This window comes from Sitophilus oryzae, unplaced genomic scaffold, assembly GCF_002938485.1.
Source record: "Sitophilus oryzae breed Bouriz unplaced genomic scaffold, Soryzae_2.0 scaffold_296_pilon_pilon, whole genome shotgun sequence".
In the NCBI taxonomy this organism is placed as follows: Eukaryota; Metazoa; Arthropoda; class Insecta; order Coleoptera; family Curculionidae; genus Sitophilus; species Sitophilus oryzae.
Genome location: NW_022146858.1, coordinates 59,870 through 75,784, shown reverse-complemented (window position 1 = coordinate 75,784; position 15,915 = coordinate 59,870). Strand labels below are relative to the sequence as shown.

Below are 15,915 nucleotides of genomic sequence, written 5' to 3'. Positions count from 1 at the left end.
GTTCTCTCGTCTACCAAATTCTCAATCATTCTCATTAGTTACGAAGGTTAATGGATAAAATTATCATAATCCATCATGATAACTATGACGGACTTGTCGAATAATCTTAAATGGAAATTCGTGTGTATTAGATTGGGTTTTCATACGTCTAGCCGGAAACTGAAAGAATGTACGTGAAATATTTTTGTAAAAACAAATTAACTTTGTTGAATATTCTCATCGGCTAATAACTCAGACACCATAAAAACCCAAAGATGTCCGAAAAAATTCGGATATACTGAAACCGTAGATTAGATGATATTAATTAGGGTTCTACATACCCCTCCGCCGAATTTGTTATATGTTTAGTCTTACAGTATTATTAGAAACTATAGGGGTACAAATTAGAAATCAAAATATTTGATGAATAATTTTGTGGCTCTTAGTCTTTTACATTGCCCAATTCCTTTAAATCAGGAATATAATATAACTATATTTCCATTGCAAGCAATTCTCTCTCTTTCAGTTGTTCTGTTTTAACCCCAACTTCTGTTTGGTTATTCCACAAAACAGATCTTAGTTGATTAGTTGCCACTCTTCTTTGAAAATCTGCTCTTATCTCTTGAGTAATCAATAGTGATTCTTTAGCAATATATTTGTATGCTATCTTCATACACGTGTGCACAAACCAAGATTGCTTTTGAAACGTTTTAAAATTTTCAAGACAGAAGACAATAATTAAATAACTAATTGGAATACAACCACTGATTTACAATACACATTAGCAATAACAGATGGATGTGATAACTTTAGTATTACAATATTATAGATATGATATTTGTGTACGCTGATAACTTTCTCTGTCATGCTCCACAAATAGATGCATGCATTTGCATTTAATCGCAAAAGCACTAAAAAATTGTTAATCTAAATATTATTTTCTTTTTGTCATATAGGAAGAATCTTATAAACCAAGAAGCTAAGTTCCAGAGCCAGTTGAATGATCTTTCGAAACAATTATCAATACGCGATGCTGAAGCTACCAAGTTGCGTTTCCAAATGGAAGAACTCCAGAGGGATGTTTTTGCTAAATCAGCTGGAATGGACAGTATGTATATTTTAAGATTTTATTTTAAAAACAAAAAAATGTGCAAAATTAACTCAGCTATATATAAAAATTACCTATATACAGGGTGAGTTTCGTACGATGTTCTCTATGGGTATCTCGGAAACTACTGGAGATAGAGAGTGGGTTAAATGGGGAAAGAATTGCAGTTTTGTGGGGTCATAAATATGCGCCTTTCAGATTTTTGAAAAAGTTTATGAATGGCTTACTAGATATTTCGAAAAAAACAAATTTCGGTTATTTTAAAAATTGTCCCTAATTCCATATAAGCTATTTTAGACAAAAAGTTTTCAGATAAAAGTTGTGTCCTCCGTTTTTTTTCTAAAGCCTGTAATTTTTGACAAATGACACAAACATAGGTTTTTTTTTAAATGGAAACCAAAGCGCCATTTTTTAAGCTTTTTAGTGATATATAAAATATCTTTTCTTCGAAAAATTACTGAGTTATAGCCAATTCTTATCATTTTAAACAATTTTACTTAGGTAGCCATGGAAACAAGTTCAATCGCCGTTGCTCTCAGAAATGTGAAGCTGTCAAATCCAAACTTTGTAAACTAAAATAAACAAAAATTGTAAATATAAATTTTTAAAATGAAGAAAAGCGTGTAGATACTCGCGCATCAATAGAGTGGTTCCAACATGACTTTTATTATGACACACCACCCTCCACCCCCCATAATGAAAGAAATGTTAAAAATTATTTATATCATAATAATACAAACGCAGGGATAGGAAGAGGTGGACTAATTGCATGGGCTTTCTCGATCACCTGACCTATTCATTTTAGAATTTTTTTATGCGGTATAGTTAATAATAAGGTTTACAAAAGAACTTATGAATTAAGAGAGGCACTCGAAGTGGCGGTACGAGAAAAGTTTAATTAAGTCGACCGGTCCTTCTGTGAGAATAGGTAGTAATTCAGTTTTAAAAACATGCAACTCAAAACAATTGCGGATTTTTTGAACATTTTCTTCATAACTTCATAACTTAAAGTGTATGTAGTGATAAAATATTTTTAAGTTTTAGTTGGTGTAATGTAAATTGAAAAAAAAAGTTAAAGAACCGTTTAGTAATATTTTCTGACTTTTTATAAATTATAAATCATAACAAAATAAGAATACCATGTGAACAAAATAAGAATATCATGTGAACAAAATAAGAATATTAAGTGAAATTAATCAAGAAAGATAAAAATTGACTATAACTAAATTTAACTTTTCTAACATATCTTGAAAACCGTTCTCTAAAAAACGTAACATTCACCGGTCAACGTATCCTCGAAAATGTATGGTCAAGAAAAGTTGAACCAATAATCCAACACGCTTTTCTTTATTTGAAAAATTCATATTTACAATTTTTATTTATTTTAATTTGCAAAGTTTGGATGTGACAGCTTCACATTTCTGAGAGCAACGGCGATTGAACTTGTTTCCATGGCTAACTAAGTGAAATTGTTTAAAAATGATAAGAATTGGCTATAACTCGGTAATTTTTCCAAGAAAACATATTATAGCTTATATCGCTGAAAAGCTTAAAAAATGGCGCTTTTTATGAAGCCATGGCCAACTATGGTTTCCATTTAAAAAAACCTATGTTTGTGTCATATGTCAAAAATGACAGGCTTTAGAAAAAAGCGGAGGAATTTCATTAAGAATGTGATTATCTACAACTTTTATCTGAAAACTTTTTGTCTAAAATAGCTTATAATGGAATTAGGGACAATTCTTAAAATAGCCGAAATTTGTTTTTTTTCAAAATATCTAGTAAGCCATGATTTTTTTCAAAAATCTGAAAGGCGCATATTTATGACCCCAGAAAACTGCAATTCTTTCCCCATTTAACCGACTCTCTATCTCTAGTCGTTTCCGAGACACCCATAGAGAACATCGTACGAAACTCACCCTGTATATTTTGGAATAAGTTAAAGTGTGTTTGTATAGTTTAATTTGTATTTTTTGTTAAAATTATTGACAATGTATTTTATTTTATTACTTTATAGCATTAATAATGCTATGTATGTTCATACTATAATTATCAAATACATATAAATTGTTCAAAAAAATATTTTAGGATTGCAGGCTGAACTTAATGCGGCAACAAAAGAAGCAGATTTAATTCGCCAAAAAATACATCATTTAGAAACTGAATTAGAAAATTATAGAAGAAGAAACGCTGATCTTGCGGAGGAAATACAACAACAAAAAGGTAAAAAATATGTATATTAGATTAGGTTAAAATATTGAAAAATTGTTCCTCAAAAACAAAAACAAATCTTTGTTTAAAACTACACTCACCGGCACGAAAAACGGGCACTTTAAAATTTTGATGTATTTTAATTTAATATATTTTGTAGCTAAGTGGGCCGATTTGGATGCTTTTTTAAGCAATTTGTAGCTAAATTATTTGCCTTTTTAGTATCTCTTTCTAAATTAAAAATGAAAGTTTCTATCTGTCATTATTCGAGAGAAAACAAAATGTCTATATTTTGGTGAAAGTTTGCAACACGCTGTGGAATATATTGTTAAGGTCAAGGTGTATTACTGGTTGCATAACCGCAACGGTGCATTGAGGAACCTGGCGCATTCGCCAGAAAGTAAAGAAAATTATAGAATTCTTTAGAAAAATCTAGAAACAACCGCCAGGGGGTATATAAGGCTCGCGCTCTGACAGTTGGACAAGTTTAAAGTTTGAAGTCAAGTCTGAAGATAGTCTGAAGTCTGAAGTTTGATAATACCGCGAAATACCGTTAGAGTAATAGTAGTTGCATAAGATGTGTTGTAAATAGTATAAGTTGTGTGTACAGAGTGAAACAAATAAATTCGTTAAGTATTTTATCGTGAGTTTAAATAGTGGACCCACGGAATCCGTAACAATTGGTGTCGGAAGTGCGATTCAAGAAGATTTTAAGAAGAAATTAAGTGGATTAGAAGATTTTTAGACCGAATTAGAGTATTTTTATGGTTGGTACAAGGGAGCAGGCGAAGAAAATGGAGGAAGTAAGCAAATTATTGGGCGATTTTATGGAGAATATGAGAAGAGAAAAGGCAGAAGAACAAGAGAGGTTGCGAAAAGAGAAAGAAGAGGAACAAGACCATCTACAGAAAATTTATGGAAAATCAAGAGAAAATGTTGGGTAATTTGGAAATTCGTTTCGAGGAGCGACATCGTAGAGAAAACAGAAGAACAGGACCGGCTTGAGAAAATTTTCGAAGATTTGAAAATTCAACAACAAAAAGACAAACAAGAAGAACAGGACCGGCTTGAGAAAATCTTAGAAGATTTAAAAATTCAGCGACAACAAGACAAACAAGAAGAGCAGGACCGTATTCAACAGAGTATCGAAAATTCGGAAGACAAGACGAAGACAAGAGACCCACTTCCAAGAAGTCGTAGAAGATCTGGAGGAGCGCCTGCAGCAGAAAATGGAAAAATTATAGATGGACCTACAGAAGACCAAGGTACAAGTAAGGACACCTGGCGTTTCTGGAACTGCGAACCTCAAGGCACCGACCTACGATGGACAAACGACCTGGACAATGTACCACCGCCAGTTTGAAGCAGCGGCTGCTGCCAATGGATGGACTGACCAGGAGAAAGCAGCGGCACTTGTCATCGCGCTGCGTGGCTCTGCCCTGGAACTCCTGCAAACTATTCCTGCAGCCCAACAGCAGGAATATCAAACTTTGGTCGCTGCACTGGACAGAAGATATGGCGACCAACATCGACGCCAACTTTACCAGGCCCAGATCAAGACACGCCTGCAGAGGTCCGGAGAGAGTCTGCAGGAATTCGAAGCAGACTTACGTCGGCTGGTACACCTAGCGTATCCTGAAGCACCGGAAGGATTTATGGAGGAACTCGCTGCTCAGTGCTTTATCAGCGGACTGAGGGACAACGAATTACAGAGGGCGCTGCAAATATCCCGATTTTCTACCAGCAGCGAAGCACTCGTCAGGGCGCTGGAAATCGAAGCTGCTTTTAGCGCCATCCCTAGACCGAAGATAAGATCGGTAACGGTCGAGGAACAGCCCGAAAACACTCACAGAGGTTTGGAGGAGATGTGTAAGAAAGTCGACAAACTATGTGAGCTACTAATAAACAAGGGAGTCAGCAACACCCAGACAGAAAACCAGAGAAGATTCCAGGACATAAGGTGCTTTAGAGGTGGCAGGAATGGCCACATTAAACGGTATTGCCGCGTTCAAATGCGATCCCGTTCACCATCCAGAGAACGTAGGCACCAGGAAAACTAAAATCAGTCAATACTAAGGGGCGAGTATTGACTGGGGAGAACAGAGCCCCAAGGATTTTTTCCATTAGAAATCTAGGAAGAACCGCTGACAGTTTGGTGATCGACGGGAAAGTCAATGGAAAGGGAATCCGAATGACAGTGGACACTGGCGCTATGGTTTCGTTGGTGCGGGCTAACTCAGTGCAAGGATTGAAGCTGGTGCCTCTGAGAAGAAGAGTGTGTTTACGTACAGTTACGGGGGAAATGGCCGTTGTACGGAGAGGCTATCGTCGAACTGAAGTTAGGAAATTTGAAGTTCCAGCATAGCGTTTTAGTGGCAGATATTGAAGATGACTTCATCTTGGGCATGGATGTGATTCGTCAACATGGATTTTCGTTCGATCACCAGAGAAATATCTTAAATATTGGATATGAAGAGTTCATGTTATCTCCAGACGAGGGACCAGGCAGAATGGATGTAAGATCAGCGGAAACTGTGGTGATACCTGGTAATACCGAGAAGATCGTATTCGGTAAAGTGGAGAAAATCGCTGGGTGCTGTGTTGGACTGGTAAAAAGTGGCGACAAGAAACAAGATAGGTACTTAGTAGGAAAGTCATTGGTGAACACCGACAAGAATATACCGATCAGAATTGCGAATGTTTTCCCGAATTGTGTCAAGATTCAAAAAGGTGACAAGATAGCCATCTGCGAACCTGTAAGAAGTGTCACCCGATGTGATGAAGTGTCGTCAGCTGTTACACAAATGGCATCCAAAGAAACACTAAAACATCTAGAACAGCCATGGGATCACCTAACATATGAGGAGAAACAGAAGGCTAAGCAGTTCCTGCGAAAGCATGGCGGTATTTTTGAGAAAAATAACAGTGGAAGAACGGATTTTGTGAAGCACCGGATTAATACTGGTCATGCTCAGTTTGATCTCGACAACGTCCTAGAAGGGAATGCCAAACAACAAATGGAGACAATGGTAGATAAGATGTTAGAAGATGGAGTAATCGAAGAATCATCAAGTCCATGGTCATCTCCTGTTGTTTTGGTGACGAAGAAAGATGGTAGTACACGATTCTGCGTGGATTATAGGAAGCTCAATGACGTCACTAAGAAAGATAGCTACCCACCGCCACGTATAGATGACACATTAACAACTCTGGCAGGTTCGTGCTGGTTCTCCACTCTTCGACTTAAAGAGTGGATACTGGCAAAGTTGATCTAGACGAGGAAGACAAAGAAAAGACGGCTTTTTCTACAGGAAACGGACTATATCAATTCAAGGTCATGCCGTTTTGGATTATGCAGTAAATGCTCCAGCCACTTTCGAACGTCTCATGGAGGTGGTGTTAAGAGGATTAACTGGAAAACGTGCTTGGTTTACCTCTCGACGATGTATTGGTTATGGGAAGAACTTTTGAGGAGCATTTGCGAAATTTCGAAGAAGTCTTCGGCCGCATAAGGAATGCGCACCTGCAATTTTGAACCCGAAGAAGTGTAGCTTATTCCAGCGACGAGTGGAATTCTTGGGTCATGTAGTTTCGGCAGACGGAATTTACACCGATCAGAAGAAAATCGCTGCAATCAAGGATTGGCCTAAACCTCGCGACAAACATGAACTTAGAAGTTTCCTGGGTTTATGCACTTATTACAGAAGATTTGTCAAGGGATTTGCCAATATAGCTGCACCCTTACATAGGCTTACAGGTGATGAAGTCGGCTACGAATGGAACACCGATTGTGATGTAGCCTTTGGAAGACTTAAGGCGGCTTTATGTTCAAGTCCCATTTTAGCCTACCCACAACAACAAGGGAGGTATATCCTGGACACAGACGCCAGCAACATCGGCATAGGAGCAGTGCTATCACAAGTCCAAGATGGCGAAGAACGAGTGGTAGAATATTACAGTCGAGTTCTATCCAAACCGGAAAGGAATTACTGCGTTACCCGGAAGGAGCTGCTAGCAATTGTGAAGGCAGTTGATCATTTTCATAAATACCTGTATGGCCAAGAATTTTTAATTAGGACAGATCATGCGGCTCTCAAATGGCTTATGGAGATGAAACAACCTGAAGGCCAAATAGCACGATGGCTCGAGAAGCTCCAGCAGTATCACTTTACCATCCAACATCGTGCTGGGAAGATGCATGGTAACGCAGACGGTTTATCCAGAAGACCCTGTCAAACCGATTGTAAGCACTGCTGTAAAACGGAACAACGTGAAGGCACTGTCATGATAAGGAGTTTTAAGCTTGGAGCTGATGAACAGTGGACGACGGCACAGTTGAGGAAAGACCAAATGGAAGATCCAGACATCGGAGCAATACTAGGGCTCAAGGAAGGTAACGGCGAGAGACCACCGTGGCAGGATATTGCGGACAGAGGGCTAGTTTTCAAAGCTCTCTGGGCTCAGTGGAATTCACTGGTTATTGAGAATGGATTGTTAAAGCGCATGTGGGAAAGTGCGGATGGCAGGACAGTAACAACTCAGTTACTGGTACCAAGGAAGAAAGTTACCCAGGTATTGGAAGAAATTCACGGTGGTAAAACTGGAGCCCATCTTGGGGTAAACAAGACCTTGAGCAAGCTGAGAGATCGTTTTTACTGGGTGGATTATTGCGAAGATGTCAAGAAATGGTGTCGACAATGTAAAATTTGTGCAGCCAGCCAAAGACCAAGCACTCGATCTAGGGGAAAATAAACAATATAACGTTGGACTGCCATTCGAAAGAATCGCTGTTGACATTGCAGGCCCATTCCCTGAAACGCACAAGGGCAACAAGTACGTTTTAGTGGCGATGGATTATTTCAGTAAATGGCCAGAAGTTTTTGCCATTCCAAACCAAGAAGCATCGACTGTAGCTGAAGTTTAGTCAATAATGTCTTCAGTAGATTTGGAATTCCCTTAGAGCTTCACACTGACCAAGGAAGGAACTTCAAGTCAAGACTGTTCCAGAAGATGTGTGATCTGCTTGGTATTCACAAGACTAGGACAACAGCTTTACATCCGCAGTCTGATGGGATGGTCGAAAGATTCAATAAGACCATTGAACACCTCCCGAAAATGGTGGACGAACATCAAAGAGATTGGGATCAGCACATACCGCTATTCCTAATGGCTTATAGAAGTGCAGTTCACACCACCGGACTTTCACCATCGAAGATTTTGTTTGGTCGAGAATTACGGTTGTCTTGTGACTTGGTGTTCGGATCACCAGACGACGGCACCACAAACGTAGAGGACTACGCGGATGAACTGAAGGAAAGGTTATTGGAAATTCATCAGACCGTTAGAAGTAAGATTGCGCTAGCCAGTGACCGGATGAAAGCTCTTTACGACCTCAGAGCTAATTCTACGGGATTTCAACAGGACGATAGGGTATGGTTGTATAACCCACAGCGCAAGAAAGGAAGGTCCCCTAAGTTAACTCCAGCAAGGGAAGGTCTTTATACAGTCATCAAGAGGATAAATGATGTTTTGTACCGGATTCAATGCAGCCCTAGAAGTAAGATGAAAGTAGTTCATCTGGATCGATTGAAGAGATACCAGACAGGAAACCTTGATCGGGACGATCAAATTTGAGAAGGGGGCAATGTTAAGGTCAAGGTGTATTACTGGTTGCATAACTGCATTACTGCTACATAACCGCAATGTGCATTGAGGAACCTGTCGAATTCGACAGAAAGTAAAAGAAAATTACAGAATTCTTTAGAAAATTCCAGAAACCATCGCCAGGGGGTATATAAGGCCCGCGCTTTGACAGTTGGACCAGTCTGAAGATAGTCTGAAGTCTGAAGTTTGATAATACCGCGAAATACCGTTAGAGTAATAGTAGTTGCATAAGTTGTGTTGTAAATAGTATAAGTTGTGTGTACAGAGTGAAACAAATAAATTCGTTAAGTATTTTATCGTGAGTTTAAATAGTGGACCCACGGAATCCGTAACAATATTAATAAAGCAAGAATTTTATTCATCGCAAGAGCTTTATTTTTATTGGAGATATTCGCTTTTGAATAAGAGAGTAACCATTTACAGCAATTTTAGCATTGATTTTGGATCCTTATCACCACACTTATAAAATAGTGTTTATTGTTTTTGTAATGTCACTGTCATTGAAAAGTAATATTATTATTGTTTATTGACGTTTACTCTAGTAGAGATAGTTTCAAGTTCTGAAGTATCGGTTATTGCTGCTTTAATTGATCATAGCAGAGATCAACTTTTGGACTTAAAACCATATCTGCTAGAGTAACTGCCCATGGTACAAAGAATACAAGGTATGATCGATAGCGGCTCCAATTTCGTTCAGTTTGCGCATACCACCTGTGACGTCACTAGGAAAACAATGAATAAATAAAAAATAAAGAAAGTTGACAGGAGATCTGTATTTTTTGGGGTTATGGTTAAGAATTGTTTATTTTTAGTTCGTTTAATTTAATAATTACTAAAACCAGCAGTTCCAAAAATATATTTAAAAATAATAATTATCTATTAACATGGATTTGGACGATAATTAGTTTATTTCTATATTCGGTATAAAATTGTTTATTAGGTTTTTAGTTTGCGATGTTTATGGTAAATAATTTTCATGTTCATTGCCTCTGAATTTACATGAGAACAGAGATGAGGATATCTATGGAAAAGTAACCACAAGAGGAATTGTTACATCATTTAAAAAATGTTGGAAAGTTTATTGTTTCCCATCGAACAGTAGAAAATGCCAATGCAGATGAATGTATTGTAATTGTGATAGAAGTAATTCCAAGGGTGAAGTTTATTATAATTAGTGGAAGTAATTCCAAGGGTGAAGTTTATTATAATTAGTGACCTGTGCTTTTCTTTTTATATGTAGATGTTTCTGGTTTTGAGAATAAATCCGTTGAACGACACCCAAAATTTAGAGGAAGTATTTGCATACCCAGAATATGCCCATCAAAGATTATATAGCTCAAATTTCCTTTAATGGTAGGCAATTATTCAATGCAAATTAACTTTTTAAGTGACTGAAATATTAAATAGTTTACAATATGGTATATCATTAAAAATATATTACTTTTAGGTACAATTAGGGCCTGATACATTTCAAAAAGTAGAATATTATTTTATATTAAATGAGGTATTGTACCAACAGTCAATTTATATTAATACCGGAGATGAAAAAATAACAGAATAAATAGTTCTTTTTTTATACTACAAAAATAAACTATAGAATACAACAGTATTTAAAAAAATAAATAAAAAGTTATGTCCCGGCCGAGATTCGAACTCCGGTCTCTCGCTTCCTAGCCCAACTCCTTACGCACTGCTCCACAGTAACTTGCTTAGCGATAATTCAATGACGGTATATAAACAAAAAAACAGGTTTATAACAATATCTTGACGATTTGAACTGGCGCGCGAGGCGTGCTGACCAATAGCGCCTGTTATCACTTGTGACGTAGCAACCAACCTGCGCAATATCATACCTTGTATTCTTTGTACCATGGTAACTGCCTAACAGACAATAATATAATACGATTTTTCAAAGACAGTGACATTACATAAACCATAAACACTATTAACACTATTTTACAGATTTGTTGACTAGGACCAAAAGCAAGGGCATTGTTTTAATGTAAAAAATATTAGTGTTTTCTTCAAAAGCGAATATCTCCAAATAAAATGAAGTTATTGAAATGAATAAAAAAACAAACTGTTGCTTTGTTAACGTACTCTACAGGGTATTGCAAACTTTCACCAAAATATCAATATTTTGTTGCTCCTCGTATAATTGACAGATGACAACTTTAATTTTTAATTTAGAAAGAAAAACTAAAAAGTCAAATAATTTAGCTACAAACTGCTTAAAAGTAATCAAAATATAACTGCCCACTAGAATAAAATATATATTAAACTTTAAAGTACATCAAACTTTTAAGGTGACCGTTTTTCGTGCCGATGAGTGTATTAAAATGATCATGCCAATAATGTTACAGATGCGTATAGCAATTATGAATTAGAGACACAGTCAAAGATAAACGAATTAGAAGGAGTAATTAAAAACCTGAGAATAAGAATAGAAACTTTAGAAAATCAAATTCATGAACTGCAGACAGAAAAAGATCAATTACAAGTTAAACACGCCGAGTTGCAAACGCAAAGAGACGAAGAGAGGAAGAAACTAGCGGAAACATTAGATGCAACATCTAAACAAAAAGAAGAAATTGAAAGGAAATGGAAAGAAGATTTCGAAAAGTTGCGCACAGTAAACATATTAAAGGAACAGGAATTACTTGACGACTTTGAATGGAAATTGAGAGAAGTTCAACAAGTTTGCAAAAAGAAATTGGACGATAAAGATAAAACTATCGAAGAAAAACTTCAAGAGGCATACAAAGATGCACAGAAGAAAATGTCTGAAGCTGAAAGTATGTTAGAACAGGTAAATAAAGCAAAATTTTTGTTTTTAAATTATCTGCCCTTTAATATTTTTAACAATATTTTGTTGAGGTGGAAATTTTGAAATCGTATGAAATAGAAGTTCAGCAATTGAGAGGTAGAACAACTGAACAAGAAAGAACGCTTCAACAAATGAGGGACCAACAGGCTCAAATGGTAGAGGCTGAAGCTAGCTTAAAACATGAAACTAAAAGACTGCTTAATCTCATAGGTAGAAACCTTAACTAAGTATTTTAATTATATTTAATTGACAAAAATACGTGAAATTCTGACATAGTTTCATTTAATTTATCAGTCATTTAATTTAGGGCTTTTTACATTGATGGTTTGCATGTTCTAAACTATTTATTTTTTAGAATTAGAAAAAGAAAATTTGCAGCATATGCAAAGAATACATAGGCAAGAGATCTTAGATAAGGAAAGAAAATTAAAAGAAACGCTAAATCAAAAACGAACTGAAATCGCTATGTACTGGGAGGAAAAATTGTTACACGAATGTGGCAGATTAAAAGATGAATTGGAGCAAATACATGACGAAGAAAAGTACAACGCTATGGAGGCAGTACGAAAAGAAAAGGAAGAGGAATACAAGAAGAGGCAAAATGAATGGGAACAAAAGCTTAGAGATTGTTTAAAAGAGGTTAGTATTTGTCATAGATAAAGGAAATAAATTTAGATTGGAATGCTCGGCTTCCCGCTAAAACGTATAATTGTTTTGGGTCGCATACGTTGTACGGGATCTAGCGCTGCTATACACGTTGATAAGAACAACCGCAAACAAGAACAGAAAAAATGTTCTCTTGTCAAAGTCAGAATCTTATAATAATTAAATTATAAAACACTTCAAAATGTAAACCGCCCCCGCATTGAAAAATACCGAAAAGTGTTTAAAGCGTCTAATTTCAAAGTTATATTTTGCTATCTTGTAAGTTTAATTTAAATTTTGTTTACTCAAACCCCTGATAATAGTAAAAAAGTGGCATTAAAAAAACTTGAGCTGTGTGAACTGCAAAAACCATTGTGGCATAACGTCGGTTTCCAATGTTCCATAGGTATCTCATACATGTCCTTATATAAAATAAAGTTTCTTATATGCAACACACTGTGTTTTATTTATAACATTAAAAGAAAATAATAAGTTTGAACAAATAATATATTTGGCGACATAATTCCGGAAAAAGCCGAACCGCTCCGAAATTATCAAAAGCTTTGGGTCGCGACCGTTGCAAGAATAGCGCCAAATATATATTTACATTATCCTTTTGGGCACTTTCCAATCTAAACTTGTTTCATTTATCTATGGTATTTGTTAGCTCCAATTTATGAGAAGATATATGCTCCACATATGTTTCGGCTTGTTATGTTGATTATCGGATAAGACGCCTATTTCTTGTTTTGAGATCTATCTGAGATAAGTTGTATGTATCTTTCAATAGTGTAAATTTCTGCCTGAAGGATGCTGGGGTTGGTAACCCCAGCTGGGAATATTTAGTTTACCTGGTTTGGAATATTTAGTTTACCGCCCAAATACCTATTCCTGTTCCTGCTTTGGTTTTGGAAGAATCAGTCTGGCTTTTTTACCTGATGCTGAGAAAAAGTTTCTCTCTTCAACTTCGCTTTATTGCTCAATACTACGGTAAGGTGATTGTCAAAGTTGTAAATTGGTTTATCATCCTCTTGGAGTTGGAAGAGTGAAATTTTTGTTTTGGTGGTATTCCAAGTACTTATCTCAGTACTGTTTCCATCATTGACCATTATAATCATTGTCGCATTGGCGATGAAAATGTGAAGACGTGTTAAGTCTATAAAGAAGAACTCCATTATTGCTGTTTTTCAGGTTCTCATGGCTTTTTCAGGTTGCCAGTCTTTGCATTTTGCACAGGTTTTGCTTTGCTGTACGCTTAAAAATTTTAAGAATCTTGTTCTTTTTAGTTTTACTATCTTGAAGGTTTTAATAAACTCTTGAAAAAAGCCTAATAAGCCGAAGCATATTATGTAGAGATAAAATTACTTTCATTAAACTTGAAATATTTAAAAGACTGTTTTATTAAAGTAACAATATTTCAACAATGTTTTACAAAGAACCAATCACAGATAATAATTGTTACTTTTGCAAATTACAGATTCAATATTTGAAAAAGGCACTCGATGAAAAAGATGAGTACTATCACGATGAACTTATCAGTGTTAGATCGAAGACGGATAGAGATATAATGGAGTTACGTAGGTTAATGGACAAAATTGACATGACCCATCACGATAACTATGACAAACTTGTTGATCAACATGAGATGGAAATAGGTGTGTATTAGATAACAATTCGGGTATTACTTAAGGTATTACATACCTATCTATGTGGCGAATTTATTGTTTAGTTTAAAGTTAAGTTTAGTCCTCCAGTATAATGACCAACTAAATCAATTTTTTTTGATGAAATTTGTGGCTGTATGCAGGGTAATTCAAGCTTCCGAAAAAGCTCTATATTGGGTTTTTGGTTTGTGAATTTTATTTCATTTTTTTACATAATCTGGTCAATGGTAACGCACATTTTGAAAATATTTGTGTCAAGATACAGATTGATTCAAACATATTTTCAAACCAAAGTTGTATATTTTTAAACAGAATACTATTTTTTTAGGTCAGTGGATTTGCTACTAAATTTCATTTCCAAAAATACCATAATGTCATATACTATACCTATTAGTGGTTTTTAAAGCCCTCTTAAAATTCCAAATTCAAAGAATTTAATTTCTTCTAACAGGAAGTACCTCTATTGAAACTAAAAGAATTTCGGACTTCCATTGTCTTGATTTATTTTACTTACAGAACGTTTCAGTCAGAAATATCACTGACAGTTACCAAGTGTGAACACCGTTATCAAACTGACCGTTATCAAACCAGTTCACACTTGATAACGGTTAGTGATACTTCTGACCGAAACGTTTTGTAAGTAAAATAAATAAATACAATGGAAGTCCGAAATTATTTTAGTTTCAGTAGTGAATCATTGTCTACCGCATTCAAAGTAACGTAGGAAGTACTGTACTGTAATAGTGTCTTCTTCGGTCCATAATTCGGTCTACCATAATTTGCAATCATGTTTGATATATACTCAAAACTAGCTGTTGTAGTTTCCTCCTCTATTTTAAATGGAACACCCTGTATTTTGTATCATAATTGAACAAGGTTTTGTTTAATCTTTTTGTTTTATTAAGCACCTAAATATCTAAAATCGATATTTAATCAGAATATTGTATTTTTTTGAAAATATAATGCCAGATCTGACTTTCAATCTTTCAATATATGGCGTTTATCATTTAAAATAGTAGAGAATAATGTAACATTTAGTTTTGACTCGCTCTGTATATATCAAATAAGATTGCAAATTTTGATATACTCAATTTTAAAGTAGACACTGTTATACAGTACTTCCTGTTGAAACATTTTAAAATTCTTCGAATTTAGAATGTTCAGAGAGTTTTAAATTAGCTCTAAATTTGATTGAAAAACGGTAGCTATTTTTGTTTTTACTTAAATGTATTATATTTACAGAACAATTAAATTATGAACATGAAAAACAAATAAGATTACTAGAAGAATCCTGGAGAAATAAAGTAGGTGATGTTTCCGCTAATCTTGAGGAAGTAAAACAACAAATGGAAAAGGAAAATTCCCAAAAGATTGAAATGTTAATTCAACAACACAGGGTTGAATTAGGTACTTCATTTATAAATTGCAGTTTATAGATAATAATAAATAATAACCAATATGCTACTTCAGATTCTCAATGGCAAAATCTAGTTCATCAAAAAGAAGAAGCAGCACAATTGATAGAAAAAGAATACGCTGCTAAATGCCAAGCTTTAGAAGAGCAGTTCTATACCCAACAAAATTCACACGGCTCTAGAGAAGTGGAACTGTTGAAAACAATAGATTCATTGAAGAACGAATTGGAAAGTAAAGCATCTGCACTAGACGATTTGCAAAGCAACATCGATACATTGGAAGGCGGTGTTCAGGTTCTAAACCAAGAAGTTGCCCAACAAACGGCATATGCGAATAAGGTTAAAAATGAAGCTGATCAAAAAATAAGGTAACTTTTCTGTCCTTGTGTATGCCCATATATA

General features: G+C 35.5%; 1 protein-coding gene across 4 annotated transcripts in view; it reads left to right on the top strand.

Annotated features, from left to right (window-relative positions):
- LOC115884509 (protein FAM184A) overlaps positions 1–15,903 on the top strand; it is a 117,853-nt gene extending 101,950 nt beyond the window's left edge. For all 4 annotated transcript variants that reach the window (XM_030903112.1, XM_030903111.1, XM_030903109.1 and 1 more), the window contains 8 exons: positions 936–1,087; positions 3,176–3,310; positions 11,326–11,771; positions 11,840–11,999; positions 12,145–12,428; positions 13,912–14,089; positions 15,341–15,505; positions 15,569–15,903. In XM_030903112.1, coding sequence (XP_030758972.1) covers positions 936–1,087; positions 3,176–3,310; positions 11,326–11,771; positions 11,840–11,999; positions 12,145–12,428; positions 13,912–14,089; positions 15,341–15,505; positions 15,569–15,885 — 1,837 coding nt within the window. In that variant the 3' untranslated portion in view covers positions 15,886–15,903. The remainder of the gene's footprint in view (positions 1–935; positions 1,088–3,175; positions 3,311–11,325; positions 11,772–11,839; positions 12,000–12,144; positions 12,429–13,911; positions 14,090–15,340; positions 15,506–15,568) is intronic.
- Positions 15,904–15,915: the final 12 nt, after the last annotated feature.